This window comes from Ascidiella aspersa, chromosome 8 (assembly GCF_963924565.1).
Source record: "Ascidiella aspersa chromosome 8, kaAscAspe10.2, whole genome shotgun sequence".
Lineage (NCBI taxonomy): Eukaryota > Metazoa > Chordata > Ascidiacea > Phlebobranchia > Ascidiidae > Ascidiella > Ascidiella aspersa.
The window spans coordinates 19,719,756-19,746,060 of NC_139454.1; the positions used below are offsets into that span (position 1 = coordinate 19,719,756).

At 36.1% G+C, this 26,305-nt stretch overlaps 1 protein-coding gene across 1 annotated transcript; it reads left to right on the top strand.

Moving 5' to 3' along the window:
• Positions 1-7,520: 7,520 nt before the first annotated feature.
• On the top strand, positions 7,521-25,580 carry LOC146136753 (cationic amino acid transporter 4-like). Its single transcript, XM_083395563.1, has 11 exons — positions 7,521-7,644; positions 13,432-13,608; positions 14,455-14,599; positions 15,208-15,419; positions 16,077-16,242; positions 18,754-19,051; positions 19,832-19,998; positions 21,151-21,342; positions 22,701-23,022; positions 24,510-24,618; positions 25,289-25,580. The coding sequence occupies exons 1-11, from the start codon at positions 7,536-7,538 to the stop codon at positions 25,348-25,350; spliced, it is 1,959 nt and encodes a 652-aa protein (XP_083251689.1). The 5' UTR covers positions 7,521-7,535; the 3' UTR covers positions 25,351-25,580.
• The last annotated feature ends 725 nt before the right edge of the window (positions 25,581-26,305 follow it).

A 26,305-nucleotide genomic window follows, 5' to 3' on the forward strand; every position in this document is an offset into this window, starting at 1 on the left:
CTTATTTTTAAATATAAGCTTTACCACAATTACCAGGAATTTGGCACTGTTCTATAATCCTACTACATTTTTACAGTAACAAAACTAGTTGTCAAATTTGAAATTTTAAAATAGTGCTGGTCTAGAATCCTACGACAACAAACATTATTTGGGTTAGGGTGCATGTTAGCGTTTGATTTGGGTAGGTGAAGCAACTATTAAATACTAATAATTGACATACCCTAAGGCCTCACCCAAACCAAAAACCTAACCCGAATAATTTTACTTGCTTAAAAAAGTGTTTCAACGTTGTGGTGGGATTCTATACCAGTGCCGAATAAATATAACAATAATACTTGACCACTCAAACCCAAAAGCTAACTCGTATCCTAACCCGAATTATGTTAGAAATACAAAAACCCAGCCAAAAATGAGTTAAGAATGTAGACCACCGTCAAATAATGTTCGATGTTATGTCCTTAGCCTAAAAAGGTTTTTCTGCGACTTGTCTAGACACATTCCAAGCGATAAATATTTCGTATTTGTTTGCTTGGCAAAATAAAGTAGATAGCGTCACTCGTAATTTTTAACTGTTGACACGGGCTTTACGCTTCGCTGCTTTCGTGGTAAACGCTTAAATTTGCCGGTGAAATAATAGAAATCATTGAACTATTCGACCGAAGCAAAATTGGATGTACTGTAAAACTGTATAAAATAGTTTACGTTAAAATAAATTAAAACTCTTGCCAAGCTGAAGGTATCGCTGAAAAAAAAATCAAAGACAGTACGTTTTGGCAATGATACCATGATATGTAAGAGTAGTATTATAGGTATTGGCAAATAATCATGATTTTCAATGGTAGCCTACTTGTTTAACTCCCTACAGAACCGTAACTCATATTTGAAGATTTTGCTAACGGGACAATGCGTAAATGCTGCCTACTGCGTGAGATATCGACAAACAAGGTAATGGTTTACAAGTAATTTTTGTTAAAAGTTGAAACGAGTCAAGTGTGGAATGCTTGATACTGGCATGACATTAAACATGACTTAGCCAAAAGCGACCCAATGTCTTCTCTTGACATTTTCGTGACGTACATTGGAGACTTTCTCGAAACTGCAAAAGGGAATACTCAAACGCAAAGGGCGAAATCGAATCACCGGCAAAAAAAGCAGCTTTCAAATTAATGCTGGTACAAAACGTGTCAGGGCGCTGTTTAACCGTAAGAAAAATAGCGCAAATTTGTTTCTCCGTGCATCCTGAAATGTACATCACGCGAGGGGCGAAATTTCCGAGCGCGCCGGGCTTTTTAATTATTAATGATCAACGACATTTAGGACAGGGCCCTTAGGGCTTGTCGTAACTACAGTGTGGGAGTGCAAATTAAAGTAACTTACGCAGCTGTAGGCCGGCGCACTTTCAGCCCCTGACTGATTTCAAAACGAAGAAAAACCTAGACATGCTGAAGCTTTGCTACTGTAGGCTACAGATAGGAGAGTCGACAAAGAGACGCACAAATACCTGATGTATATTGTTTGGGTAGACCTGAAGACCTTTTACAGGCAGTAATATTACCTGAAAGCTACAAGCATTTAAATCAGGGAATTCCTAACTGTTTGTGCTTTGATAGATTCTCAAGCTTACCGCCAAATGTTTTGCAATAAAAGCTGATTGTATTACAAATAGGCATGCAACTAAGAATGCGAGAACTTAATGAGCACTGCATTAGATAACTTATAATTAAAAGGTATTTAGCTATTACCTGGTTGTGCAGTTAAGTTGAATGTCACCTTGTAATTCTTGTTGACGGAAGCGCCGTTTTTTTTCAGTGTGCAAAATTAAGAATCACTGTAAACTATGCCTTAGTTAAGATAAGGGGTGATTTGAAAAGGTTTGATCAAGTGCTATATGTGAGTGTGAAATCTTGGACAGGACCAAAACTTTCAGCGATCTTTCAATGAAACAAGCGACCTAGACGAGCCGTCCTTTATTAGGGCTCACTAGCATATAGTATTATTGTTCGCTAGTTAAACTGGAAATTGTGGCTCTCGTTATGACTTTAAAAGACCTTTCCTTGTAATCTTCCGTCATGTGTTTTTAAAACGAAAGGGTTTAAGTTTAAGGGTTAGATTTCTACAACAACTATAAATGTTATTTTTCAATGTGCGCTTATTTTGCCTTAAATACGTTATCTTAAAAATTAATAGGGTAGAATAAATAGTGAATCCGACAATAATTGTTTTATGGTGCCACCCTTTCCCTAAATGTCTGAAGCACGTGCTTTTTTTGCTTAATGGTTATTCCAGCCTTGGCTACACCAACCGATTCTAGAACAGTTCTACAGTTTTCTTGTGGTTCTTTTGAACTCCAGACGGTTTATGAAGATTTGTCGACTGATATTGTTTCCGTGCGTTATATGAACCTGTTTTACCATTGTGTTAAGCTTTTATAACTTTTTAGAACATGTTTTGCCGATATAGGTTGCGGAACAAATGATTCAGGGCTTCTACAGAAACAAATTTTCCATGGTCGAATGGTAAAATGCACTCTTAAAAAAATCAGTAATATAAGTTGCACCATCGGGTCAACCAGTAAATGAACGCATTTATCTCCGTAAAGTGTTATGTTTACCCATCTGTACTTTTAATTTGTTTCGGATATCAACGTAAAATACACAAAACGAGAGGGAAACCTACAGATTAGACTTAATAGGTTTTCATAATAAGCGCTACAAGGGCCACGAAAAGAAAACGCCATTCGATCATCGCTAAGCCAGAGCTGTACAGATGGTAAACGGCGACTTACGGCGAGTCTTTGTACGACGAAAAACAATAAATCGCCTTTAATATTTAATTACTAAATCCCCTCCTCGCCAAATGGCCGTTAGCGACCTGTCGTAAGTATCTTACAGGCCGGACAAAGGCGTCGTTTTGTTGATTGGGCGGACAAAGGGATTTACTGCATATAGTGGTTGTATTACTTCCTGATTCTCTGTGAGACTCTCTGTTAATTTGTGCTGCAATTAGTAACTCTTAAATTTTGCAATTAGGTTTAATTGTGAACAATATCAGCTGCAGAAAGAATACGTACAAAACATTTTTTGTAAAAACGCACAAGAGTTTTAGTTTAAGTAAAACACAAGCTAGTTACAACTTTTGTCCACACTATTTCAGATCTATGTGCTTTAGTATTAGCCGTGCAAGCTTTCTGTATACAACCAGCTAATTGCCTTCGGATAATTTCGATAGCTTTGCTTTGGACGCTCAAGATAAGAGTCTGCTGTATAACGTCTATCTTTAATATATTTTAGTTCTTGAGAGTTTTTATTCCACAGGGGAATTCAAACGGTCAGTCACAAACCAAAAGTGCTTTTCAACGTACAAATCGAATTTTACACTTCGCAGCAGCCTACATATTAAAAAAATAACTCTGGAAACGAATTGCAAAGCCAAAAAGGTGAAGTAAATCGACATCTTCTGGATTAGGACGTTTTGATACGAACCTATGATCGAAAGGTCTTAATCAAGATAATTTCATTCTACTCGACCTTTTTTGCTTTGTCATTTATTGTCAAGCTACATTAGTGATCCTTCAAAGTGTACCTAACTCTGGAACTGGAAACGAAAACTGACTTTGTTTTTAAAAGTTGTTTTCTTCCGGTTACTTTTTATTTTTTTTATTTTTACCACTTTATTGTTACCAATAAATAATGATAATTAAATTACGATATAGAGTTGTTGTCCAGTACAGCGTCGTAGCACAAGAGCCGGCAACATTTTTTGCACTGCGTACTGGTTTAAAACTGACATTTTATCGCGAACTGGCCTTAAAAAACAAAAATGTTCAGTAATGGAAATATATTACAAGTCTTAAAGCATTTTAATACGACAACACAGGGTTAAGTTAAAAATAACCTGGTGGTTGCCGATCACTGTCACACTACATAAGGAGTCGTCCAACAAATTTGTTCTGTTTATGCCCTTAGGTAGGGATCCAAGTTATGCGAAGACATTAACAAACCTTTTGAAATATATTTTTTGGCTGTAAATGTAATGAACTGTACGTGTAATGATACAGATTTAAAAAATGAGAAAACGCAGAGTCGAAACAATAAGTGTACGGTATATACAGAAAATCAGTTATTCTGTTATATATTTGTTTGTCCCATGTTTGCATATGTAGGATGCTGCATATGTAGGATGCTTTCATTAAATGCAACGACACCAGGAAATGCAACAACATTACGCTAAGTAAAACGACACAAAAGAGGAGATAAAAATGCGCTGAACGATCAAAATAAAAAGCGATTGTGCGTTCTTTGCTGTTCTTATTTAATGTTTTCAAATTTTGCACTTTTTAATCAAGGCAAAATACTCTTTGTGGTTGATTGAAAGAAAAAAAACGATGCAATTAAAAAAAAAATAGAGCAGCACATTTAAGCGCTCGAAAGATAAGTGGCTCCAATAGGGAAAATACAAAGCGGATCAGGACAAAATCGATTCTTGGATCCGAATGGCTAGACTTCCGATTGCCAAAAGCGACCTTAGTACGTGTTTTCGAGTTGGAACAGCGGTGGACAATGTTAAAATGGTATTTACGAGGTTAATGAAAGCAATAAGTCAGTCAAATAAAAAGTACAGGCTTGGATAGGTCAGTCAAATATAACCAGGACAGGCTTGAGTACAAAAAGCCTATCCTTTTCAATTTACTGACCTATTGTTTGTTCGAGAGTTATCTGAAAATTACCAATTCTAGTCAAGTATTTGCAATAAAACGAAAGTATAATTGATGATTTTTCAATTAAATCGATCAAAGACAAGCTATTTGCAAGAAACTTACGTCGAAGTTTTCGTTCGTGCAAAATCGCCTGCGACGAAACACGATAGTCCTAAGTCAAGCTATTTGCAAACCACGTCGATTCAGTTCGAGAAAAATATCAAAATCATGTCGAGAAAAATAGCTTGTCGTTTTTTTAGTTGTGTTCAAAATCGCCCGACACGAAGCGAAGTAATTTGCCTTCAGTATTACGTCTTGTGCTCGCTTCCCGTCAGGTCGATTTCGTGCAAAGCGCTTTCCAGTGTGTGACAGTTTTCAGACGCTTAAGTTTGTGTTTAGGTTTTGCATCGCAAGGTGAAAGTTTAAGATAAGGACATCTTAACGGCGATTTAGTATTGGAATGACTTGACTGAGAGCACTCTAGTCAATAATTTGTTATGACTATGTTTGGAGTTAAGTATATTTTCAGTTTTCAGCTGTTGGCGTTTGTGTTTATGTTTTGCAACGGATGGCAGCACAAGTTTGAGATGACGGTATCTTAATGGAGTTTAAGTGTTGAAATGACTTGATCTGAAAGCACTTATGGTAATGATTTGGAATGTCTAGACTTTTGTTTAAAATGTTTTAAGTTAATTTAGTCATGTGTGTAAAAAGTACAAAATCACAAAATTGTTGTCGGCACACTTCCCATAAAACAACGATTTATAACTTGAGAATGACCCTTAATACACGGCAAGGGACTGTATAAATGTACTAATGTTATCAGTTTTATAATGCCTGATGCGCATTCAAGTCTCATATTCTTGGCTGCACTCCTATCTCTAATACGAATAAGTTATTTTGCAAAATAACGAAAGGTTACACTGCACACTTAAGAATCACTGGGTTGATCTAATAAAATTTTTCTGCCAAAATTAGGGATATAATAATAATATTGAAGCTTAAAACACGTTGGTTGCTATCTGTTTGATTTAAGTCGAGCGAACAGGAAATAGAAAATCAGTAATTTATTTCACAGTAGTTTAAAACATTTATTTTAAATGCTTATGACTTGACCGGACTTGCTTGTTTTGCGAACGACTTTTACAGGACTCAATTTGAACTTAAGTTATGTTGCAAACGACTTAATATTTTAAAGTATCTGCATTCTGCCTTAACATATATTTTTACTTGAAATCTCACTATGTTGAAAATGAATAACGAGTTATTCGAAACGTTCAAAATCCTACCTACTTCAGTATGGGCTTTGCTATTCTTACTATACGTACTTAAAAATAGTTGTTTAAAAACTTCTTCGTTCGATTCGCGACTTCGGTAAAATACTGATAAACGGCGATTTCCCGAAACCCTAAATATATGACGTCACTAACTTTTCACCATAATGACGTCACAACGCTTCGTTGAAGCAAAAATAAAGGGGGTTTCCTGGAAACGTCGTTGCCGCGCTTGCAAGCAAATGCCAGCTTTTCTGGGAATGAAGCGATTCCAGCAAACCGTGCAGATGCCCTTTAAACAACATGTCGTGGGTTAGGCAAAGGACAAGCGTAAAAGAGCAAGTGTTGTAGGTAGTATTAGTTCAGCCAAATGCGGTTTAATGCGTTCAGGCGAGTATCCAAATTTTTGCAAACCATAGAGTATCTGTTTCGGAATAAAATGTCAAGTATCTGACTTTGCTGAGCTATTGCCAAACTTCGAAAATGTGGGTACGCTTTGTACGGATTGGTAATGTAGCTTGATAATGAATTGCAAAGCCAAAACGGTCGAGTAAATTGACAGCATCTTGATAAAAGTGTTTCGATACGAACTTGTATCATCATCAGTTAAAGTCAAAAAACAATTGTGATCTTGTCTATGCCAGTGAGGACTAGTAATGTTGCCCGCTGTTGGTTTCAAGATACTCGAACTCATGGTACCAATCTGCAAAGACATTCATGTGTGTAAAGGTTGTTCTGTATTCCATTCACGATTTGTTCGCATCTCAAATAAACACCGCGGACATTAGGCCACCTCACGCAGTATTGGAATATGTTTATTTTCTCACGAGTTCGTTTTTTCGGTTTGCTTCTACAACGGAATGGGTGACGGGAAATGTTTGGATGCATTTAGCGCCGTTCCGTGCATACAAATTGGCGGTTAAATAGTAATACTATATGGCGATAATTTTTTGACTTGGCAAAAAAGTTAGAATTTTAAAATTTACGCGTTAAGTTAGAATTTGTAAATACGAAGAAATGGAGCATAGTAATTAAATTTCACTTTATTAATGTTTTTGTCTTATTTGTGTAACGAGATTAGGGTCGCCTAAGTTTCGCTGTTATACTTACGGTTACTATTTGGGTCGTCGAAAAAGAAAAAAAAAAAAAAGAAAAAAAAAAAAGCTGAGAAAACACTGCTGATATAATAAGAATATCAAAGCCCATACAGAAGTAGGTATCATTTTGAACGTTTCGAATAACTCTTTATTCATTTTCAACATCTATTTATTCGAAACGTTCAAAATGCTACCTACTTCTGTATGGGCTTTGATATTCTTATTACGTCTTACTACAACCTCCAGCCATTATGCTCCACTGCTGATATACTAACATAGAATTTAGCCTTCAAGTAGTTTTCATATGAAATAGTTGCGTTTTCTTAAAAAAATAGTTGCGTTTTCTTTTCCTACCGATTAGCTAAATGCAAACTTTACTGAGAGAGCGGCTTTCTTTACAATAATATATTTTTTTCACATTTATGTAGATTTTTGTTGTAATTTGTCGGCTAAAAAAGAACTGCAGCCATGGCCGACGAAGATAAGACGAGTGAAGCGAGCGAAAAGGGATGTTGCTCGAACATTCTCCGCAACTTATTCAGGAAAAAGAACGTCTCTGAAGATATGATGCGTCGTGGTAAGCAACGTTGTTTTATATCAGTGATTTTTTTTACTTTTAAGTGACCTGTAACCCTAAGAACAAACTACACCAGAACAACAGTATAGTTTATATTTATGATGTAACCTATTTAATTAATGGGAAAGATCGATCTGTATTTTAAACTGTAAAAGATGACATTCCATTTTATTGCTAGATCACCTCTTTGGGGGTAAGTTACCGCAGGTTAACAAGCGCTGTTCTACCTGGATAATAATCCGATACCGATAACCGATAACTATGACGACGTAAATACGGCCGATGTGATATATTACTTGAACACACATGAACAAGGAATAAACTGTGATTTGTGTTGAACTTTGTTTAATTACCGACCGCCAGTGAGTCAAGTTATTTTTCCAATTAAATAATTATAAAGGAATGGATTTAACCGATATGATCAAATCTATCGCGCCTAAAACTGCAAAAAAGTTAAAGTTGTACTATTTGTACTTATGTCTAAGCACAGTAGGCAGCACATCATAGAATAGACCAGAGGAATGGTTAAAAAACAAAGCTAAACTGCTTTAAAAAGCGCATTTAGTTGGTTTTGCGTCGTATGAAAAAGCATTAGCCAGAGACGGACTCAGGGTGGACGTGTGTGGCCATTCCCCCCTGAAAAAACACACACAATCTTTTGCCTACTTTGCATACATAAAAGAGGCTGACAAAATATTGTATTACTAAAAAAATAAATTATTATATTATATAAAAATATATACAGGGTGTCCATAAAGTCTCTTTACAATTTAAAAAAAAATATTAAAAAATGAAATGCTGATATATCGCAATGAGGTTTGTTTTATGTTAATCAGTATTTCATAAAGTTTTTATTGACACCAACATTCATTGTTTTAGACAAAATTTCTAAATTAACCGTTTAGTTGTGCTTCGTGCAACTAATGGTGCCCATATAGAAGTGTATTAAATAAAGTAATGATATTTTTAATTATGTTTAATTAAATGTTGATTAAATGTTTAGAAGTGTATTTAATGTGTCAATAAAAACTTTATGAAATACTGATTAACATAAAACAAACCTCATTGCGATATCTCATCATTTCAGTTTTTAATAATGTTTTAAATTGTAAAGAGACTTTATGGACACCCTGTATATTTCATTATATTTTACATGTTTCATGTGGGCTTTTTATCACTGCAGCATTTTATCACCCTGTGTAGGCTTTTACTAACCCCAGTAAACGTTCCAGATATGCTTTGTCCTCCCAAGTTTGCCAGTCAACCCCAATAAATATTTTATACCCAGTTTCGCAATCTGTCGCGCAATAACCTTCCAAACATTTCAAAGCGCCTAATAGCTTTACGTATTGTGAGGGTCATGGTAACGTTATATTTGTATTGGAATGATATCTAGTGATAAAAATTGTGCTGCCACATTTATTTTTTGTTTTTTTCTCAGTGTACCGCAATCCAAAAAAGTTTGAGAACGCTCCGCTTGTGCTTTTTGCAGTTAAAAAAAGCGCGCCAACCAGTTTTTTAAAACGTATTTTCACATTTCATAGGCAATCCATTTTTTGTCAAAATAATATGGTATTTAACTGCTTCCTTGGCATAGTTAGGTTGATTGACGAGCTTTATTTATTTAGCTTTCTTTCGTCATAATGAAAGTTAGCCACGCACTTGTCTTTAACTGTTTTTATGCAAACAGCCTGAAAAAGTTTCACAGGGTTACGCCCTAACGTTGTTTTGGCCGATACTCACGTAAACAAACCGGACACCAATGCAGTCTTCTCTTGTTTCGATTGCTGTGATATAAAAACAGAATGCGGTTTTGTCATCCTCTGAGGCTTTTACACTGAAACGCAAAGTGACAGACTTGCGACTTGACGGATTGATTTTACCGGATATTGGGCAACAGTCTGTTTATAATATGCCGCCGTCGCATTTATCTACGTGCGTTTTGAGTGCGCGAAATAAGGGAACACACAATAAGAAAAAGCAACAATTCCTGGAAGAAAAATCTATTATGCCATAGTATTAAGACTAACACATAATAAAGTCAAATATATTGTAATACCCACGACAGACTACAAACTTCATTGCCTGAATAAGACATAAACTTGTCGCAATAAGTCGTAAATGTATGGGAATAAGGCCTGAATGGCCAAAATAACGCCTTAAACGGAAGGGAGAGGGTATGGGACGATCAGGGACCATTGGTCTTGTATCGGCCATTTAGGGCGCCGCTGTTTTGGCAGGGGATTTGTTTGGCCAAAAATCAAGAAAAAAGGCGAAAGCAATACGAAAATGATATGGCTCATATACCCGAAATTAGAATTTATTAATGTCATTGTCTTTATTGTGTTGTGTTTACATTTTGCTTACATTATGCTTGCAGAGATTAGGCATTAGGGCAGTATTTCTTAATCAGGTGAATGGTTCACCCCAGGGTGTATAAAATTTTTGCAGGGGTGAACCAACCAAAAGGGGTGAATAAGGGTGAACCGTCAGAAATGGATGATAAACAACCTAAGTCATTTTGCACTGTAATATATAAACGAAATGCTTTTTATCGTATCATGAGACAAGGGTGAATGAAATCTGAAGATGGATGGTAGGAGTGAACAAAACTAAAAAAGTTTAAGAAGCACTACATTAGGGTATTACATTGTGCTTACGGAGAATTGGGTAGCCAATTAGATTCAGGTTATATTTTCGCTTAGTATTTATGTCGCCGCTAAAAAAGGTTGAAAAACACTACTTTAGAACAACCGTTGTTAAGATTTTATGACATTCACATTTTGCCTCTTTTCTAATAGTTGTCTATGCCCACACATAAAACACACAAACACACCTTTGAAAAACTGACATCTTTGTTTAAACCAGGTGTAGACAATTATTATTGACACGGTGTCGCAGCATGTGAAACAGAAAATGTCTGGGCGAGCTGGGTCAAAAAGGAGTCTGAAATACACCTAATATAAAGTGTAATTCCTTTGTAAAGAATTATTAAATATCCTTGTTTTGACAAGCTGGTAACAATTTGTTCAATAAAATATCCTAAAATCAACAGAACTGGTAAAGGCCCTAACTTTACTTAGAAAGTGAGCTGTGGACTGGTAAATAATGTTGGCGTCCAGGATTTGACCCAGTGGTGTAGCCAGCTGAAAATTTTGGGGGGCCAAAAAGTTTGAACTTTTTTGTTTAGCTTTTGCCATTGTATTAACCGCCGTAACGATCACAATAAGAATGTTAGCAAACCGTTCCGAGCAGCAACTGACTGAGTATTAACGCAATACTCAAAAACCATTCAAATAGCAAAAACTGACTGAAAGTAGTAAAACTACATTAATGTATAGCAAACGTAATATTAACTATATCGTATTAAGAGTAAAATATTTATACATTTTTTGAGGGCCATGGCCCTCAAGCCCCCCTGGCTATACCTATGACTTTTCCCAGAATAGATTGCCCAGTCGTGGTTTACAAACCATAAATATCACCAGATAGCACTGACAACAAGAGGCCCTTTTATTTCGACACACAGCACTAATTCCTTTGAAAAATTTTTTTTAATTTAAAAGTTTTGGAACTTAGGCAAATCATGCGAAATACCAACACAGCTTCTTTATAGCCTCAAATCTCGTGCGCAAATTCGTTAGGTTACAGTAGCACTGCTTGCTACAAGAATTATACATTACTTGCGAAAGTTAATTTTTTGGAAACCGGACAAAAATGCCAAGGAAAAATGCGCAAACCTGTGTTTTCGTGCGCAAATTTGTTTTAGACTGTAGGCATCTCTGTTTACGTCAAAAACGGACAATTAATGCGACTAAAAATGCCTAAAAATGATGAAAAGGCAAAACATATAGACAGTGCTTGCCCTACAGAGCGACAACGTAGTAGGTTACATTATGCAGGGATCTGTAATGAAGCTTGATAATAAATTGCAAAGTCAAAAAGGTCGAGTAGATCAACACCTTCTTGATTAGTTAATGTGACATTAACTGAAGATGATACAAGCTCGTATCGAAACGTCTTAATAATCAAGATGATGTCGATCTACTCAACCTTTTTGGCTTTGCAATTTATTATCAAACAACGTGGTAACTGTACAATTTGCCTTCAATACACAACATGCGATTTTGTATATGTTTTCATAGTATTAGTTTTTTTGCGATTGTGCGAAATTCTGAAATGCCTGTTTGTAATACAAAAAGTTTCCAGGCTTGCTGAACAATCTACCCGTAACATGTTTCCGTTGGTTTAAAATAACGAAATAGCTGAGAATTGTTTTAATCAAAATCAAATTATGACTCGGTAATATGGGTAATATTACGTTTGCAAGATTATATTTCAAACAATTTGCAATTTTGTTGTCAACGAAAGCAATGGCAGACTCACCGAATCTGTCGATCAATGATGCAAGGTAGGCTAGAAAAACAACTAGCCTGCAGCGAGATTTGAATTCATTACCTATAGACGGGGGTCATAAGTTCGAACCTCACTGCAGGCTAGTTGTTTTTAGGCTGCCTTACATCATTTCATCATTGCTATGTATATTATAAGGTTGTCAGTAACGCAGTGAGAATCACTGAGATTGAGTGTTAACTGCTGTAATGCCCAGCTCAGTAATATACTTTACCACTGTAGGTTCACAACTGTCACCATATAGTAGTAATGTACAACGCTCCCAAGGGCGGTAATTATCCGCTTCTAATGCCGGGCATTAGCGCATGAAAGCTTCATTGGCAAATCCACTTGTAGATCGATACTTACATGATTTCCAGGGAGCAACACGTTGTTGTTATTGACCGGTAACTCGATATTAGATCCAGTGGAACCAAAGCCTTTCTTCGTCAGATTGATCCGATAATGTTAAGCATTGTGCAATTCAACTGGATTATTTCTGATAAGGGCTTAAATTTGAAAATAATCATTAAATCTTCGTGTATTCCCTTCAATAACGTATTGGCCTACTTGTAATGCCCTTGCCTAAGCTAATTAAATCGTGTTTTCCGACATTACTAAACACATTTTATGGTCCGTTTGATTTTCTTTAACATACTCTTACGTCCAATGTTTCACTTCAGGGCAAAAGAGTCGCTTCCGAGGCGAAACTAAACGACGTTATTAGTATGCTTAAACAAGTTCAAAGGTGTTTTTAATTTTATTTTTGTTTTCACAATTCGCTTTGTTGTTGAAAAGCCCATTACCTTACTGTGTGACCTTACTATGTAATAATATATATTCACCTTTCAAAGTAAAATCGCCAAGTTGGTTTGAAAATCATGTTTAAAATTCATATATTAAATTGGTATAGGATTGGCACCGCTACAGCCTTAGTATTATACGATACCGATAATAGCACTTAACATCGATTAACGCTTTGGATACGATAATAGCGGTCGCCTCTAATAATTAATCTGGTATTTATCGATACAACCACTTGGCATCGGGTATCCGATTCGATTTGATAATATCGAGCATCCATAATAATTTGTCGTTGGTTTAAATTGCTATTCAATGCATTTCGTTGTCACTAAAATTAGGGGGGTTTACATAATGCCTTTACGTATTGTAAGGGTTATGATAACTTATACTTGTATTAGAATACAATATCTTTCAATGAAAGATGCTCATTGCACACACGTATGTGTGTTAACAACTGAGATAGCCCTTGTAACTGAGATCTAGTCCCGAGTCTGCAATGGCTTTCGGTGTTGTAATACAATGTATTGTAATAAAAAATGTGCTGCGATATTATACCATCTTACTATGACCATTTCTTTGTGCTGTTTTTAGACTTGCGCCGTTGCTTCAATCTCGGAGACCTTACCTTTCTGGCCATTAGTGGTATGATGGGATCAGGACTGTACGTTTTGGCTGGGACCGTGACAAAGAACATTACTGGGCCTTCGATCGTGGTCAGCTACGTTGTTGCCGCCCTAGCCTCAATTTTATCGGCACTTTGCTACGCAGGTGAATGGTTTGTGTTTTATTGGACTTGGTTAAATTTGGGTACACTATGCACGGATCTGTAGTATAGCTTTATAAAGAATTACAAAGCCAAATAGGTCAACTAAATCGACATCATCTTGATTACGACGTTTCGATAAGAACTTGCATCATTTTCGTTTAATGTGACTGGATCGTTTTTTACTGGGTTGTTCGAAATTTGACATTTTAATTCGATAAATGTTTTGTTTTTCGATACTGGTCCACGATACTTTGTGCAAAACGATCGCAACTGATCAAAAAACACATCTCGTCACAAAACAATCAACTAAACATAATTGATCAAATTGGAAATGCAATCGTAGTGTTTTCCAGCTTATTAGGCATATTAGGCAGTAGTTTGTATTTTTTCGTTTTTTTTTCGTTGATATTTGTATGTAAAATATAAGAGAGGACAAGCCCCGACCGCGGTTTCAAAGTTTTAACGAAAAACCGATACCGATACCCGGTTGGACAAAAAGTATCGCGATTCTATCCGATACGAAATGACGTCATTACTATGCTCAATCAAGCAAATCATAAAAAGAATATTCAAAAGGTAATGTTTTCCAGGTATTAGTTCAAAATTTGTTTTAGCCGAACTAGTTTCAGTTATACCAATTAAGAAATCTCGTATTTTCGAAAATTTACCTTTGTTGGAATCATAAACCACAGCCGAAATTCTTATACAAATTTTGTATCGGATCGGCGGCGATACCACCTAGTATCGAACGAGTACCTCTACTAGGCATTGTAGGTATCGATTCAAATCTGATTAGAAATCCCTGCTTTAAGTTCAAGTCGCTAACAAATCCTTATTTTCTCGTGTAGAATTTGCTGCCCGTATTCCAGTGGCTGGTTCAGCCTACCAGTTCACCTACCTCAGTGTGGGCGAGTTCTGGGCCTTCATAGTCGGCTGGAACGTCGCCTTGGAGCACACCATTTACGTGGCAGCCATCGCCAAAACTTGCAGCGGGTGAGATATGATGATGTAAAGGAGTTATTTTGACACGACGACCACAATGTGGTAACCGGCGCCTAATAAATGCAGGGATTTTTATCGCACTGGGGTGCTGTTTCTAATTATAATTTTCGATGTATAAGTATAAGTCCTCAAAAGCGTGATGATGTCCATAATAAGTACATGTTCTCGCAATTTATTGTACTAAGCAGGACTAAAAAAACGCTTGTAATTTCTATAATAAGAACTTGACTTGGAATTCACTTGCTCTATTTATTACCTGACCGGGACTTCTTGGTATTATTCAAAATGACTTGACTTTAACTTAAGATATTCCACATATGACTTGCTTGGAACTTAAGTCATTTTAAATCGACTTGTTTTCAACACTGTTACCTGATGAAGTCATGCACATCGGTAGCGGAAACGTCGAACAAAATAAAGAAGTGCCGTTAGGGGCTATGAATGATTTTCAATGAACTTCCTATGATTTTCAATGAACTTCCTATCTATCTGACCTTGAATGAAACTGTCTGTAAATTAAAATAAATTTTGCGTGGCATAAAACCTTGAAGAAAGTATTGACGTGGCGCCCATTTTTTAAGTAAAGTCCGTTTTTCCAGGTACCTGGACGGCCTTTTTGGGATGGCGATCCGCAATTACATGATGGAGCACACTCCTATGCCTGGAGGATTTGTGTCCACCTACCCGGACTTCCTGGCAGCTGCACTCATCCTCGTATTTGCCCTTGTGCTCATCGCAGGAGTAAAACTATCCTCCAAGATCAACATCGCCATCGCGTCCCTTAACGTCTGCACAATCACCTTCATCATTGGTAAGTTAGTCATCTAACCACTCGACTTACGTGCACTTACTGCATTTGTTTTACTTGACTTAAGCTTTTCGTAAATACTTCTTAAATTTAACTGTTATCATTAAGAGTATTTAAAAAGTTGAGGCAGTGAATTGAGGCAAAGTCGAGGAACGACCTGACTTAAGTGTGCTTATTGCATTTATTTACCTTGCCTTGACTTGACTTTTCTTGAGCCTTTGGTAAATAACTTGACTTTAACTTATAATTTATTTCCTAATTTGAGACAGTGTTGTGACGGATTGACTTGATTATCTACATTTAAGCAAGCTATTTTTTTCATTAGTAGACTTTACTTAAGCCTTCTGGTAAATAACTTGACTTATACCTATAATTTCTTATAATTTTCAACGTTGAGCCAGTGATATAAAGATTGGACTCAAGTTCACGTAAATTATTGTTTTACTTGACTTAACTTAAGTATTTTGTACAACTTTAATTGGAGTCATGTCATTTGTTCGAAAGACTTAAGTCAAGTCATTTGTCACAAAGTATTTTCTCCAAAAGATTTTAATCAAGTCAAGTCGTTTGAAAAAAGTGACTCCAGTTAAGTGCAGTCGGGACATTGACTTAGGTCATTACAACACTGTTCTGTGTTAATGTTGCCGTGTTTTGTTGCAGTAACCGGAATAATCTTGTGCGATTGGGACAACTGGACGAACGTTAGGGGCGGGTTCTTCCCCTACGGTTGGGCGGGGACTATCAGTGGGTCAACCACCCTCGTCTACTCCTACGTGGGTTACGAGGTCGTGGCTTCGGCAACTGAGGAAGCCTTGAATGCTGGCAGGTTGGTGATTTTGTTGCTTTGCTTTAGTTTTGGATGTCTCACAAGTGCAATTTGTTCAATCTTTATCTAAAATAAAGAAAAGGGTCTAATTTTAGAAAAAAAAACATGTTACCTTAAATGATTCGTGGGCCGGATAAATTTATTTGCGGGCCATAGTTTACCCAAGTCTTTTCTAAGGCCTAAGTTATATTCATTCTAGGCCATATTAAATATCCCTTCGTTGTAAAATCACAGTTGAATGGGAAGTTTTGTAATTTATTTGTAGGTCTAAAAACAAAACAAAAATCACGTTAAATAAAATGGTTTTACCGGAAACCTGGTGACAGTAAAAAGCCATTTTAGGTGATACGCAAAAAAAAGTTTGACTGAACCGTTTCAGTCTATATATGCACTCGGGGTAAGTTAATTTTCTTGCCACTTGTTTACGATACAACTGGCCGGACGCACCCGTGTGGCCTCAGTCTGACATCTTTAAACTCTTCAATCACCTTTTGTTTATCACGTCAGTTCCTCAACCAGTCGTTCATCATTCTCAGTTTTTTGCTTAACAGTCGCCTTGTCACTTCGTGTGTTGAATCATTGTGGTTCGTTTTTGTTGTTTTTGCTTTTTCAAGGTCGTCTGCCATTTAAAAAAAGTTCAAGGTCGTCTGACAATTTAAAAGAAGTTTCAAGGTCGTCTGACAATTTAAAATCTGTCAGAGTTGATTTCTATGAGACTTAGTTTTTCCTATTTTTTGTTATTTAAGTAGGATTTTGCTCGCCTCTATTGCATTGAAATTAGAGTTCTTCGTTAAATATTGGATTTAAATAAAAGGTAGCTACGGACAATAACTAATTTTTTTTTTATCCAAAATAAAGGTTATTGGTTTTGGACATGTGTAGTGGAAATTTAAAAAAATATTTTTTCCGTATTTTTGAAATATTTTCTCTGTAAGAGTGGGCCAATAAATAATGCGAATATTTATTGCATGGTACCTCGTAACAATTTTAAGTAATAAAAAGCAAGCAGCTCAGTATTAAAATATGAAAAATTAAAAAGCAACCCTTTATTTGATGAATATTCATTTTGTCATAAAATTGCGAACATGCCATAACTTGACTATGTAAAATACAAGTTGTGACTTAATGCTGGTGTGATGGGGTTCGGTTAAGGTACAGGTTTTTTTTAAATATTCGGTTTAGTTCCTGTTCGCTCCCTTAACTAGAAAATTGTCGGAAGAGCATTCTCTACTAGGCCTACAAATTAGAGGATAGCTTACCAACCGGGAGTTGCGTAATTAGTTTTACTGGTCGCGGGTAGCCTTGCATTAATTAGTTTTCTTGCAAAAACGCTTTTTATCTCTAGAAATTATACTTTAGAGTGGGTACATTTTTAAACTAAAAACATTGGCAAAAGCCTTAAATGTTCTGTTGTGCGTTCATTAATATCTTCTAAATTTTCTCAAAATTTAATAAATACGGCCACATTAATATAGTTATTTTAAAACAATGCGTTTTATAAGCCGAAGCACCAAACTCAGGTCTAACCAAAAGTTTTCATAAGCGGCTGGATCAGTGACAGGATTATCGTTAAATAAAGGAGCTTGTACCATAAACTGTAGTGAACACTACTAAAAAGTTAATCAGTTAAAAAGTTATTTTAAAGTTTAGTTTTGATTTGTATCCGCCAACATTTTAACTGTACTTTATCATTAGGGAAATGTACAGCAGGTCGGTAGAACCTACTCTGCTGGCTGGATTGTAGTTTTACGACCCCGGACTTAAATGAACAAAAAAACAAAAACACTACCAGCTCCGTGTCCAATATGTGTACTGCCCGAAAGATTAACAAGCTTGTTATGTGGAACGGCGAAAATCGTGTGGGCTCATAAATAAATCACGATACAGCCGTGATAAATTTCAAGGGCGTGGAAACAGACTGTTAGCAAAAAAGAAGGCCCCTAGAGAGACTATAATCAGATACATGGCTCATTAATTATAGTTCGGTTTCCCCTGGGATATAGGCGCATGTGTGAATGTGCAAATGATAAACTTAAACAATTTTGTGTAAAATTGCGCAGTTAATTTTTTTGTTTATTTGTTGTAGTTTGAATTCCACTGATTAACTAAGTTAGTTTTTCGTATAGTATTCTCCAGTGTTATATCGACTTAAGGTATTGGCATTAACCTGACTTAAGTCCACTTAAGTCACTGTTTTCTTATAACTTGACTTGAGTTTTTTGGACGAATGGTTGACTGGTACTTGAATCAATACGTCAAGTAACTTGAGTTAAATATAAGCTCTTTAGAATATTTGTTCATAAAATTGGGATATAACCTTAAATTTTGCACGTAAAACAATTTGCCTCATTTGTTATTTCACATATATTTTACGTAAAATTTATGTTATTGTTTTATGTTATTAAAAAATGTTTTTACCACTGCCTTAAAAAAACGCCCTAAATTTTTCTACAAAATAACGCCTCTTTTACAACCAGCAACATTTACAAAAAAACTCGTTTTGTTTTCAAGGGACATACCTATGTCTTTGTTCATCTCCATAACAGTGGTGGTGATCGCTTACGTTGGGGCCTCGGCTGCCCTGACCCTAATGGTCCCCTGGTACGACGTTTCAGTGATAACCCCTTACCCCAGCGCCTACGCCCAGAGGGGGTGGTACTGGGCCAGGTACGTGGTGTCAATCGGTGCCCTGGCCGCCATGCTGACCTGCCTGCTGTCCATTATGTTCGTGGTGCCCCGGTACCTTCTGGCCATGGCCAGGGACGGCCTGATTTGGGAGTTCTTCAAGAAGATCCACTCAAAAACGCAGGTCGGTTTTAGGAAGAAACACCTGCTGTAAAATGGGCGTTTTCTTCAATTAAAAAAAAATAAAAAAATTAAATATAAATTTCTAGACTGGTAATAGTGCAGGTCGATTTTAGGAGACTTGATCCAATAAAGGAATCAGGTGGCACTATGTAACGACAAAAGTCAGGTTGCAATTTGTCTTTATATAGTGCAATATGATTCCTCTATTTAGAATTAGACAAATACGGCCATTGTTAAAGATTTACTTTTTCAAGATTCAATTTATTTATGTGCATCTTTGCTAACATTGAAAAAACGAGCATATAAAGAATAACTCAAGAACAGCGAAAGGACCTTACCGTCATCGAGTCGAGCTGCCCATAGAAAAAAACAACGCTGTTTACATCCAATATAAAATGGTCATTGTCTTCAGTAAAAAAAAATCCAAACCTAAATATAATCAAAAAAATTAGTAATAACTACGGTGATTATTGTTTGACCAACAAATGAGAAATTATGAACTTTGAAATTAAAATTGAGACAAATTTTAACCGAATTTGTTTTCTTACATTTTTGGCTGTTAGGAATACATTCATAGAATATTATGAAGTAAATATTTGTCCTATAGTAATAACTTGAAAAGAAGTAAATGCAATTTCAAATGCCGAAGTCTAGCAATAATTTAGAAAGTGTTTCTTTCCAATTCACACCGTTGTTTAGCGATCTTCTGGTACGTCGTGCGTCGAATAAACGTAACCAACGTATAGCTAACGTAACGTGACGTACGCACGTTGTCACGCAGGTTCCTTACGTATCGACGCTCATAGTGGCTACCGTGAGTTCGATAATGGCGATCATCTTCAGTCTCACGACCTTGGTGGAGTTCATAGCGGTCGGACAATTACTGGCTTGCACGTTTGTCGGAATTTGCGTCATCCGACTTCGATATTCGCCCAACGAGATTTCCACGTGAGTCCTTATGCATAAGCCTTTATAAACCTGTTGCTACCAGGTATAATAATAAAAAAACAGTATCTCTTTATTCAATGCAAACCGAATATTTGAAAAAGAAGATATCTCCTCGCCCTAATGCACGTTAGTGACGACAATGACTTCGAATGGAAAGAGACTGATGGTGCCGTGATTGGCGAAATATATTTCTCTTTTATAAACTAGAACCTATAGTGACTGATTTTGACTGAGACAAGAAAGTCTATACTGTTTTGCTCTTTATTCAATTCGGTAAAAATGAATAAAGAGGTATTCGAAACGTTTAAAATGCTGCCTATTTCTTTATGGGCTTTCGTATTTATATCTAAGACCACAATAACTGGTGATAAAAAAGTGCGTGTAGAAACGTCTTTTTATCACGATAAGATATGATATGATTTTATTTGGAACATTTGACATTCCCAGGAGACAGCGAAAGACTGTACGGTTCATCGAGCCAGCTGTATCCTGGTTTAGATTCAGTTAAAGAATAAATTCTACTGTAAATTAAAACGATGATGTTGATTTGTTAGACCTTTTTGACTTTGACCTCAATGTATACAGCAGGTCGCAAAAACAACGCTTATAAACTACCTCACAGTTTTGTTTATACACAAATCCGTCGTTTTACTTTGTGTGGTGTTGACGTGGTGAGTTACATTCCCTGATGAAAGCATCCTGTATACATAGGTAGCTGAAACGTCAATAAACAAATAAATACCCATAGAAATTATTTCCGGTATATACTAACCCCTGGTAGCAACAGCATAGGCAACGTTGCTTATTTGCAGTATATACTAACGCCTGGTAACAACAGCATAAGCAACGTTGTTAATTTGCAGTATATACTAACGCCTGGTAACAACAGCATAAGCAACGTTTTTTATTTGCAGTATATACTAACGCCTGGTAACAACAGCATAAGCAACGTGGTTATTTGCAGTATATAGCCTTTACACTGTGCGTAATCACACTTTTTGGAACGCGATTAACGCAATGTTTAATTTTTGCGCTTTGGGCGACATTTTGACGTGCTTTCTAACTACCAGAAGAACTTATTTTCAGTATATATACACTGTGCCTTGAAGCAACAGCATATTTATTGACAAAGTTCTTCATGAATTGTTTCAGTTACAAACGGGCGGACCAATGCACAGAAGACGAGCTGAACGATTCGACCGAACTCCGCAAAGTGGTCACGTCTTCTAGCGAGAACCTCAAGTCGGAACCCAACGAAAAATCGATGCTCTGTCGCGACACCAAGCGGGCCACCACCGCCGCCGTGGGAAGCGTGACGTCATCGAGTGACGCAAGCACTTCCGGGTACTGCAATTATGTAGAAAGATAACGCTGGACAACAACATAAATATTTTTTTCTTATTGGCATAAACTTTGAGAAGTGCTTTAACGTGAGTTTGACGAGCTGATTCCAAATCTGTTGTCAGATTTTCTCTATCAATTTAAGTTTTGGCGCTATCCGTATGTGCCATGTTTGAAAAGTAGTACCCGAGTTGACCTTGCAAGAGTTCCAGTACGGCAATTTGTTTGGGAATGCAATAACCATTAGGCTATATTCCCATTAGAGAATTCAAGCCTTTGCCAGATCGTTATAAATTGATTATATATATTTAAATTTATTTCGGAAACACAGTATATATATTCAATAAAATTGAAATAAATGAGGCAAACGAATGTTAAGTCATCTAGTCAGCTGCCCATGGCTTTGATTCAATTTGTGTTAAGCTTTTTTACAAGGAGTAAAAAGGCGAAACAAAATACATTACGAAAATAATTAATCAAAATACACGACAAACAAAAAATACAAAACAAAATACATTATGCCATCCATTATATTAAACAAAAAATAGCGTTACACTTAAAATATTTTTAAAATTTTACTGCTAAGTTAGCGACCCCATTGTGGATAATTGGTTGATTTATAAAAATTATTAATGCGCTGAGTGCACTCGGTGTTACTTTTCTTTTAAATGCTTTATATCAATTATAACGGCGGGTAGGCAGTGATACTAAACAGCAGTAATGATAATTTTAACCTTTTTCTATACAACCAATATTACCTCCACGCCTCACAAAAAACGACTTTATCTTAATTTTGTCCATCCCTAAAATAATATCAGGTGTCCATATTCCATAAAATACCAAGTCGTATTGGGCTCTTTCTGTTTTTCACAAAAATACTTGGTGTCGGTTCCGAAATCAAACTACGAATTCATTATCATCAATAGTTTTGTTCAAAATATCGGGATGAACTACAAAATTATACTCTACGTTTAAATTATAGGGCATCACTATCAGAATAAAATGCCCATAACCGGTCTTCTCTAGACTTTTCTTAAAATATCGTGTATCGGTATCGAACAAATATTCCAAACTTCTGAATTTTGTATGTTTTGCATAAAATATCGGATATCGGTAAAAAAATGAAATGCCAAATATCGGACATCCAGCTTTTTGACAAAAATATAGGGTATCAGTATCGATATGAAATTCAAAATTTGGGAAATTATGCTTTTTGTTCAAAATATGGTATAGGAATGAAATTCAAAAAAATCTTTTAAAATCCTGCTTTTTGACGAAAATATCGGCTATCATTATCGGAATCGGCAAATACCCGACATATACCCGTTAAACTTTAAACGAGTAACTCACCTTACCTTTAGGTACGACCCGATAGGCGATGACGACGACACGAAGGGGATGTTGTCCAGTCAGTTCGGTACAGTCAAGAAAAGTCTCCTAAACTCACCTCACCGCTGGCTCTTCGAGTGGACTCTCAAATACGAGGCGGGGGACGTACCTCTCTACTGCCTCCTGCTGGCCATTTTTTGTTCCACGCTAGCGTCAATTCTTCTCCTCTTTGTGACGTTTGAAGTGAAACAATGGTGGTTCGACGTGATCGTGGGGATTCTTATCTTGGTGGCCGTGCTCAGCATTTCGTTCCTTAAGTGCTTCATTCAGGACGACACAATTCCCACCTTTAAGGTAGGTTCGCGGCTTTCCTGCGGGGTTCATGGCTTTCCTGCGGGGTGGTAATGACGTAAGTGCACTCAAACCTAACTTAAGTCAAGTATGTTAAGCAAAATGTCTTGATTTCACTCGACTTAAGTCTTTTGGACAAAATGACTTAACTTGAAGTGTTTTGGGAAAAATTACTTGACTTGACTTAAGTCTTTTAAACAAATCAATGTACTTGACTTAAGTATTTCGGACAAATGAATTCGCCTGGACCGAAGTAATTTTGTTAAAAACCCTGGATTAACATTAAGTTTTCGTTCAACATTTTTGAATACAATTTGGTTGTATTTCTCAAATTTCATTTTTGTTCAACAACCTTTACACTAAAACAATTTAGTTTTTTAAGTTCCGGTTGCAAATCGATAAGTCCCAATCGCTTTGACGCTTCTTTTTTTAGAAAGGATCCGACATGAGAAAAGATAATCACGTGAACTTTTTAATTTATGCAGATGTCTAGCATTTAAACTTGCCCCAGCGGAAGTTCTTACGTCACCTCTTGCATCAATTATTTAGATCAAGCGTCGACTTAATTTCCACGCGTTATTTTCTGTGACGAAGGGGGTTATGGCGTTAATGATGAAATATCAACTAGAAAATATCCGATACTTGAATTTTTTATCTCCTTTGTTGGAGCATAATGGTCCGAGGTTGTAGTAAGACATAGTAAGAAATAAGAATATCAAAACCCATACAGAAGTAGGTAGCATTTTGAACGTTTCGAATAACTCTTTATTCATTTTCAACATTAAATGTTCGAAACGTTTAAAATGTTAATTTCTTCTGTTGATATACATATTTTTCTACGTCCAACTACATTTACACCTTCCAGCCATTAATCTTAAGATTATTCGAAACGTTTACAAAATTATACCTGCTTCTGTATGGGCTTTGATATTAATTGTAAGTATAACTACAACCTCCAGCCATTATCTTTATATATATTTGAAACCATTAAAATGGTACCTGCTTCTGTATCGGCTTTGATATTCAATAACAACCTCCATCATTTATCTTAGGAATTACTCGAAACGTTCATAAAATGCTACCTACTACTTTATGGGATTATTTCTACGTCTAACTACAACCTCTAGCCATTATCTTAAGATTTATTCGAAACGTTAACAAAATGCTTCCTACTTTTTATGGGTTTTGATATTCTTACTACGTCTACAACCTCCAATAATCTTAAGAAATACCCTAAACGTTCACACAATGATACCTACTTTTAATGGGCTTTGATATTCTTACTACTTACTGGCTTTTTCAGACCCGTTCTAACGTAGTTCTGTGACGTCATCTCTAAAAAAAATCATGCATTCCCGTAACGATTCTTTTTCTTCGTTCCAGTAAGAAAATTATTCGACTTTTACCACTGGCTTAAAGAACGAAATATTTGCTCAGTCTGACAATTTCTTTGAGAACTTTTGTTGACAATAAGCCTTGTTTTATTCAAGGTTCCCTTTGTTCCTTTTCTTCCTTTCGCGAGCATCGTGATCAACATTCTCCTCATGCTTAAGCTGCAACCTCTCACTTGGATTCGGTTCGGCGTTTGGATGGTTTTCGGTAAGCGAGTTTTGAGCGAAAATGGACATTCGAAAATAGCATGATTAAAAAAGGGAGATTTAAATAACCAACGCGTTGAAATAATATAATTTTTCTCGAAGGATTGTTTTAAACAATCACAAATAAAAGTGTCGTTAAACTTGTAAACCACTCTGCTTTGTTTCGATAGTCCGCCTATAAGCAAGACTTTGAAATTGTATTATTATAACTAAACATTTACTAGAATTTTAACTTGTTCAGTCTTTGTTGGAGCCAATATATATATATGGGGAGTTTAAATAGATAGGCCAAAATAAATGGCAACGATTAGAACGTGTTAAATTATAACAGTTCTGTTATGGGACAAGAAAACTTCATAACGCGACGTAATAAAAGGAGAAACCTCATGTTATCGTTCGACCTCGATGTTAATGTTTAACCACAAAAAGTAAACTTGTGACGGTTCTGACATTTTCTGTTTACCACTACACTCCATTATATTAGTTTTTTATCAATTTTTTTTACAAAATCTTATCAATTTTCTTTTTTTTTTACTTTTTTGAATTGTTATCATTTCTTTTAAATTTTTTTTCAGTAGGTCAATTTATTCAATTTTAAGAAATCGTTTTTCACCTGTGAAAAGACAATTTTTAAAACAGCAAAATAAAACTCTGCTATGTATTTCCACCAGGCCTGGCTATCTACTTCGGCTACGGCTACAGGAACAGCAAGGCACGGGTCAAGGAGGAATGATTTCCAGCGACTTTAAGGTCTTCTGCAGCGCTTCTCACCTTGCAAAGCATTCAAGAAATTTATCGCGGGTTAAACGGCCATATTTCGATCAAAATCTGACGCCAATGTTCTGTATACTTGTATTTTACCTATCAATGTCGATGAAGCAAGCACGTGTTGCGGATAGACGTTTGTATTTGGAGCACGTGGAACGGTGTTCCCACAATTGTTTTTCGCTGAGCTGACATGAATATAGGAACAATCAAACTTCAAAGGTTGAAAACCCGAGTGAAGCCAAGATCAGAAATCACTTTGAATAAATAACTTAGGATGCCAGTATAGGCGAAATATATATTTCTTTAAAAACTTTCGGTTGCTGGTTTCACCCGGGACTTTTTTTAAACTTTGAGTTTTATTGTTAATATACGCGTCAGCGGAACATTGATCGACAAGCAGAAACCTGCTGCCAATGGTTTTGGATTCCAAAAAATACGCCCTTTTTATGGATCTAGGAATGACTGATACTTGGCGTTAGTAGATACCGATATCCTATGTTTTTGATGAAAAACGTCTAGTTACTGTTAGTTTGATGTTTCCTTAACCAAATTACACTGTTAAGTGAAAGCAAAAAATGCCTAAAACACTTAAAATGTTTTTTTTTTGTTATCAAATTGGCACCAATATATTATCGTAAATTGTCAGATGAGTAGTATTACTACCACTTTACAAGGAGTTCGGATTCGATAAACTTCAGCGTTTCAGATATGGTTTGCGCTTCAACGCAGAAAATTGTATCTTAGAAGTTCAATTAATAAAAAAATAGTTGGTTAACAACGCATATATAGGCGTAATAACCTGAACTATACCTTTGGACGTTTCAATTTAATTTTTTCGCTTTGAGCATAGTAATGACGTAATTTGGTACCGGGCGCGTTACGTTTGATCAAAATTTCGGGTTTCGGTGTTGGAATAAAAT

Excerpts from the sequence above, each read along its gene's own strand:
- LOC146136753 (XM_083395563.1), top strand. The coding sequence starts at position 7,536 with ATGGCCGACGAAGATAAGACGAGTGAAGCGAGCGAAAAGGGATGTTGC. Across the intron at positions 21,343-22,700 it reads AGTGACGCAAGCACTTCCGG|GTACGACCCGATAGGCGATG; the intron begins GTACTGCAATTA and ends CCTTACCTTTAG. Across the intron at positions 24,619-25,288 it reads CGGCGTTTGGATGGTTTTCG|GCCTGGCTATCTACTTCGGC; the intron begins GTAAGCGAGTTT and ends TATTTCCACCAG.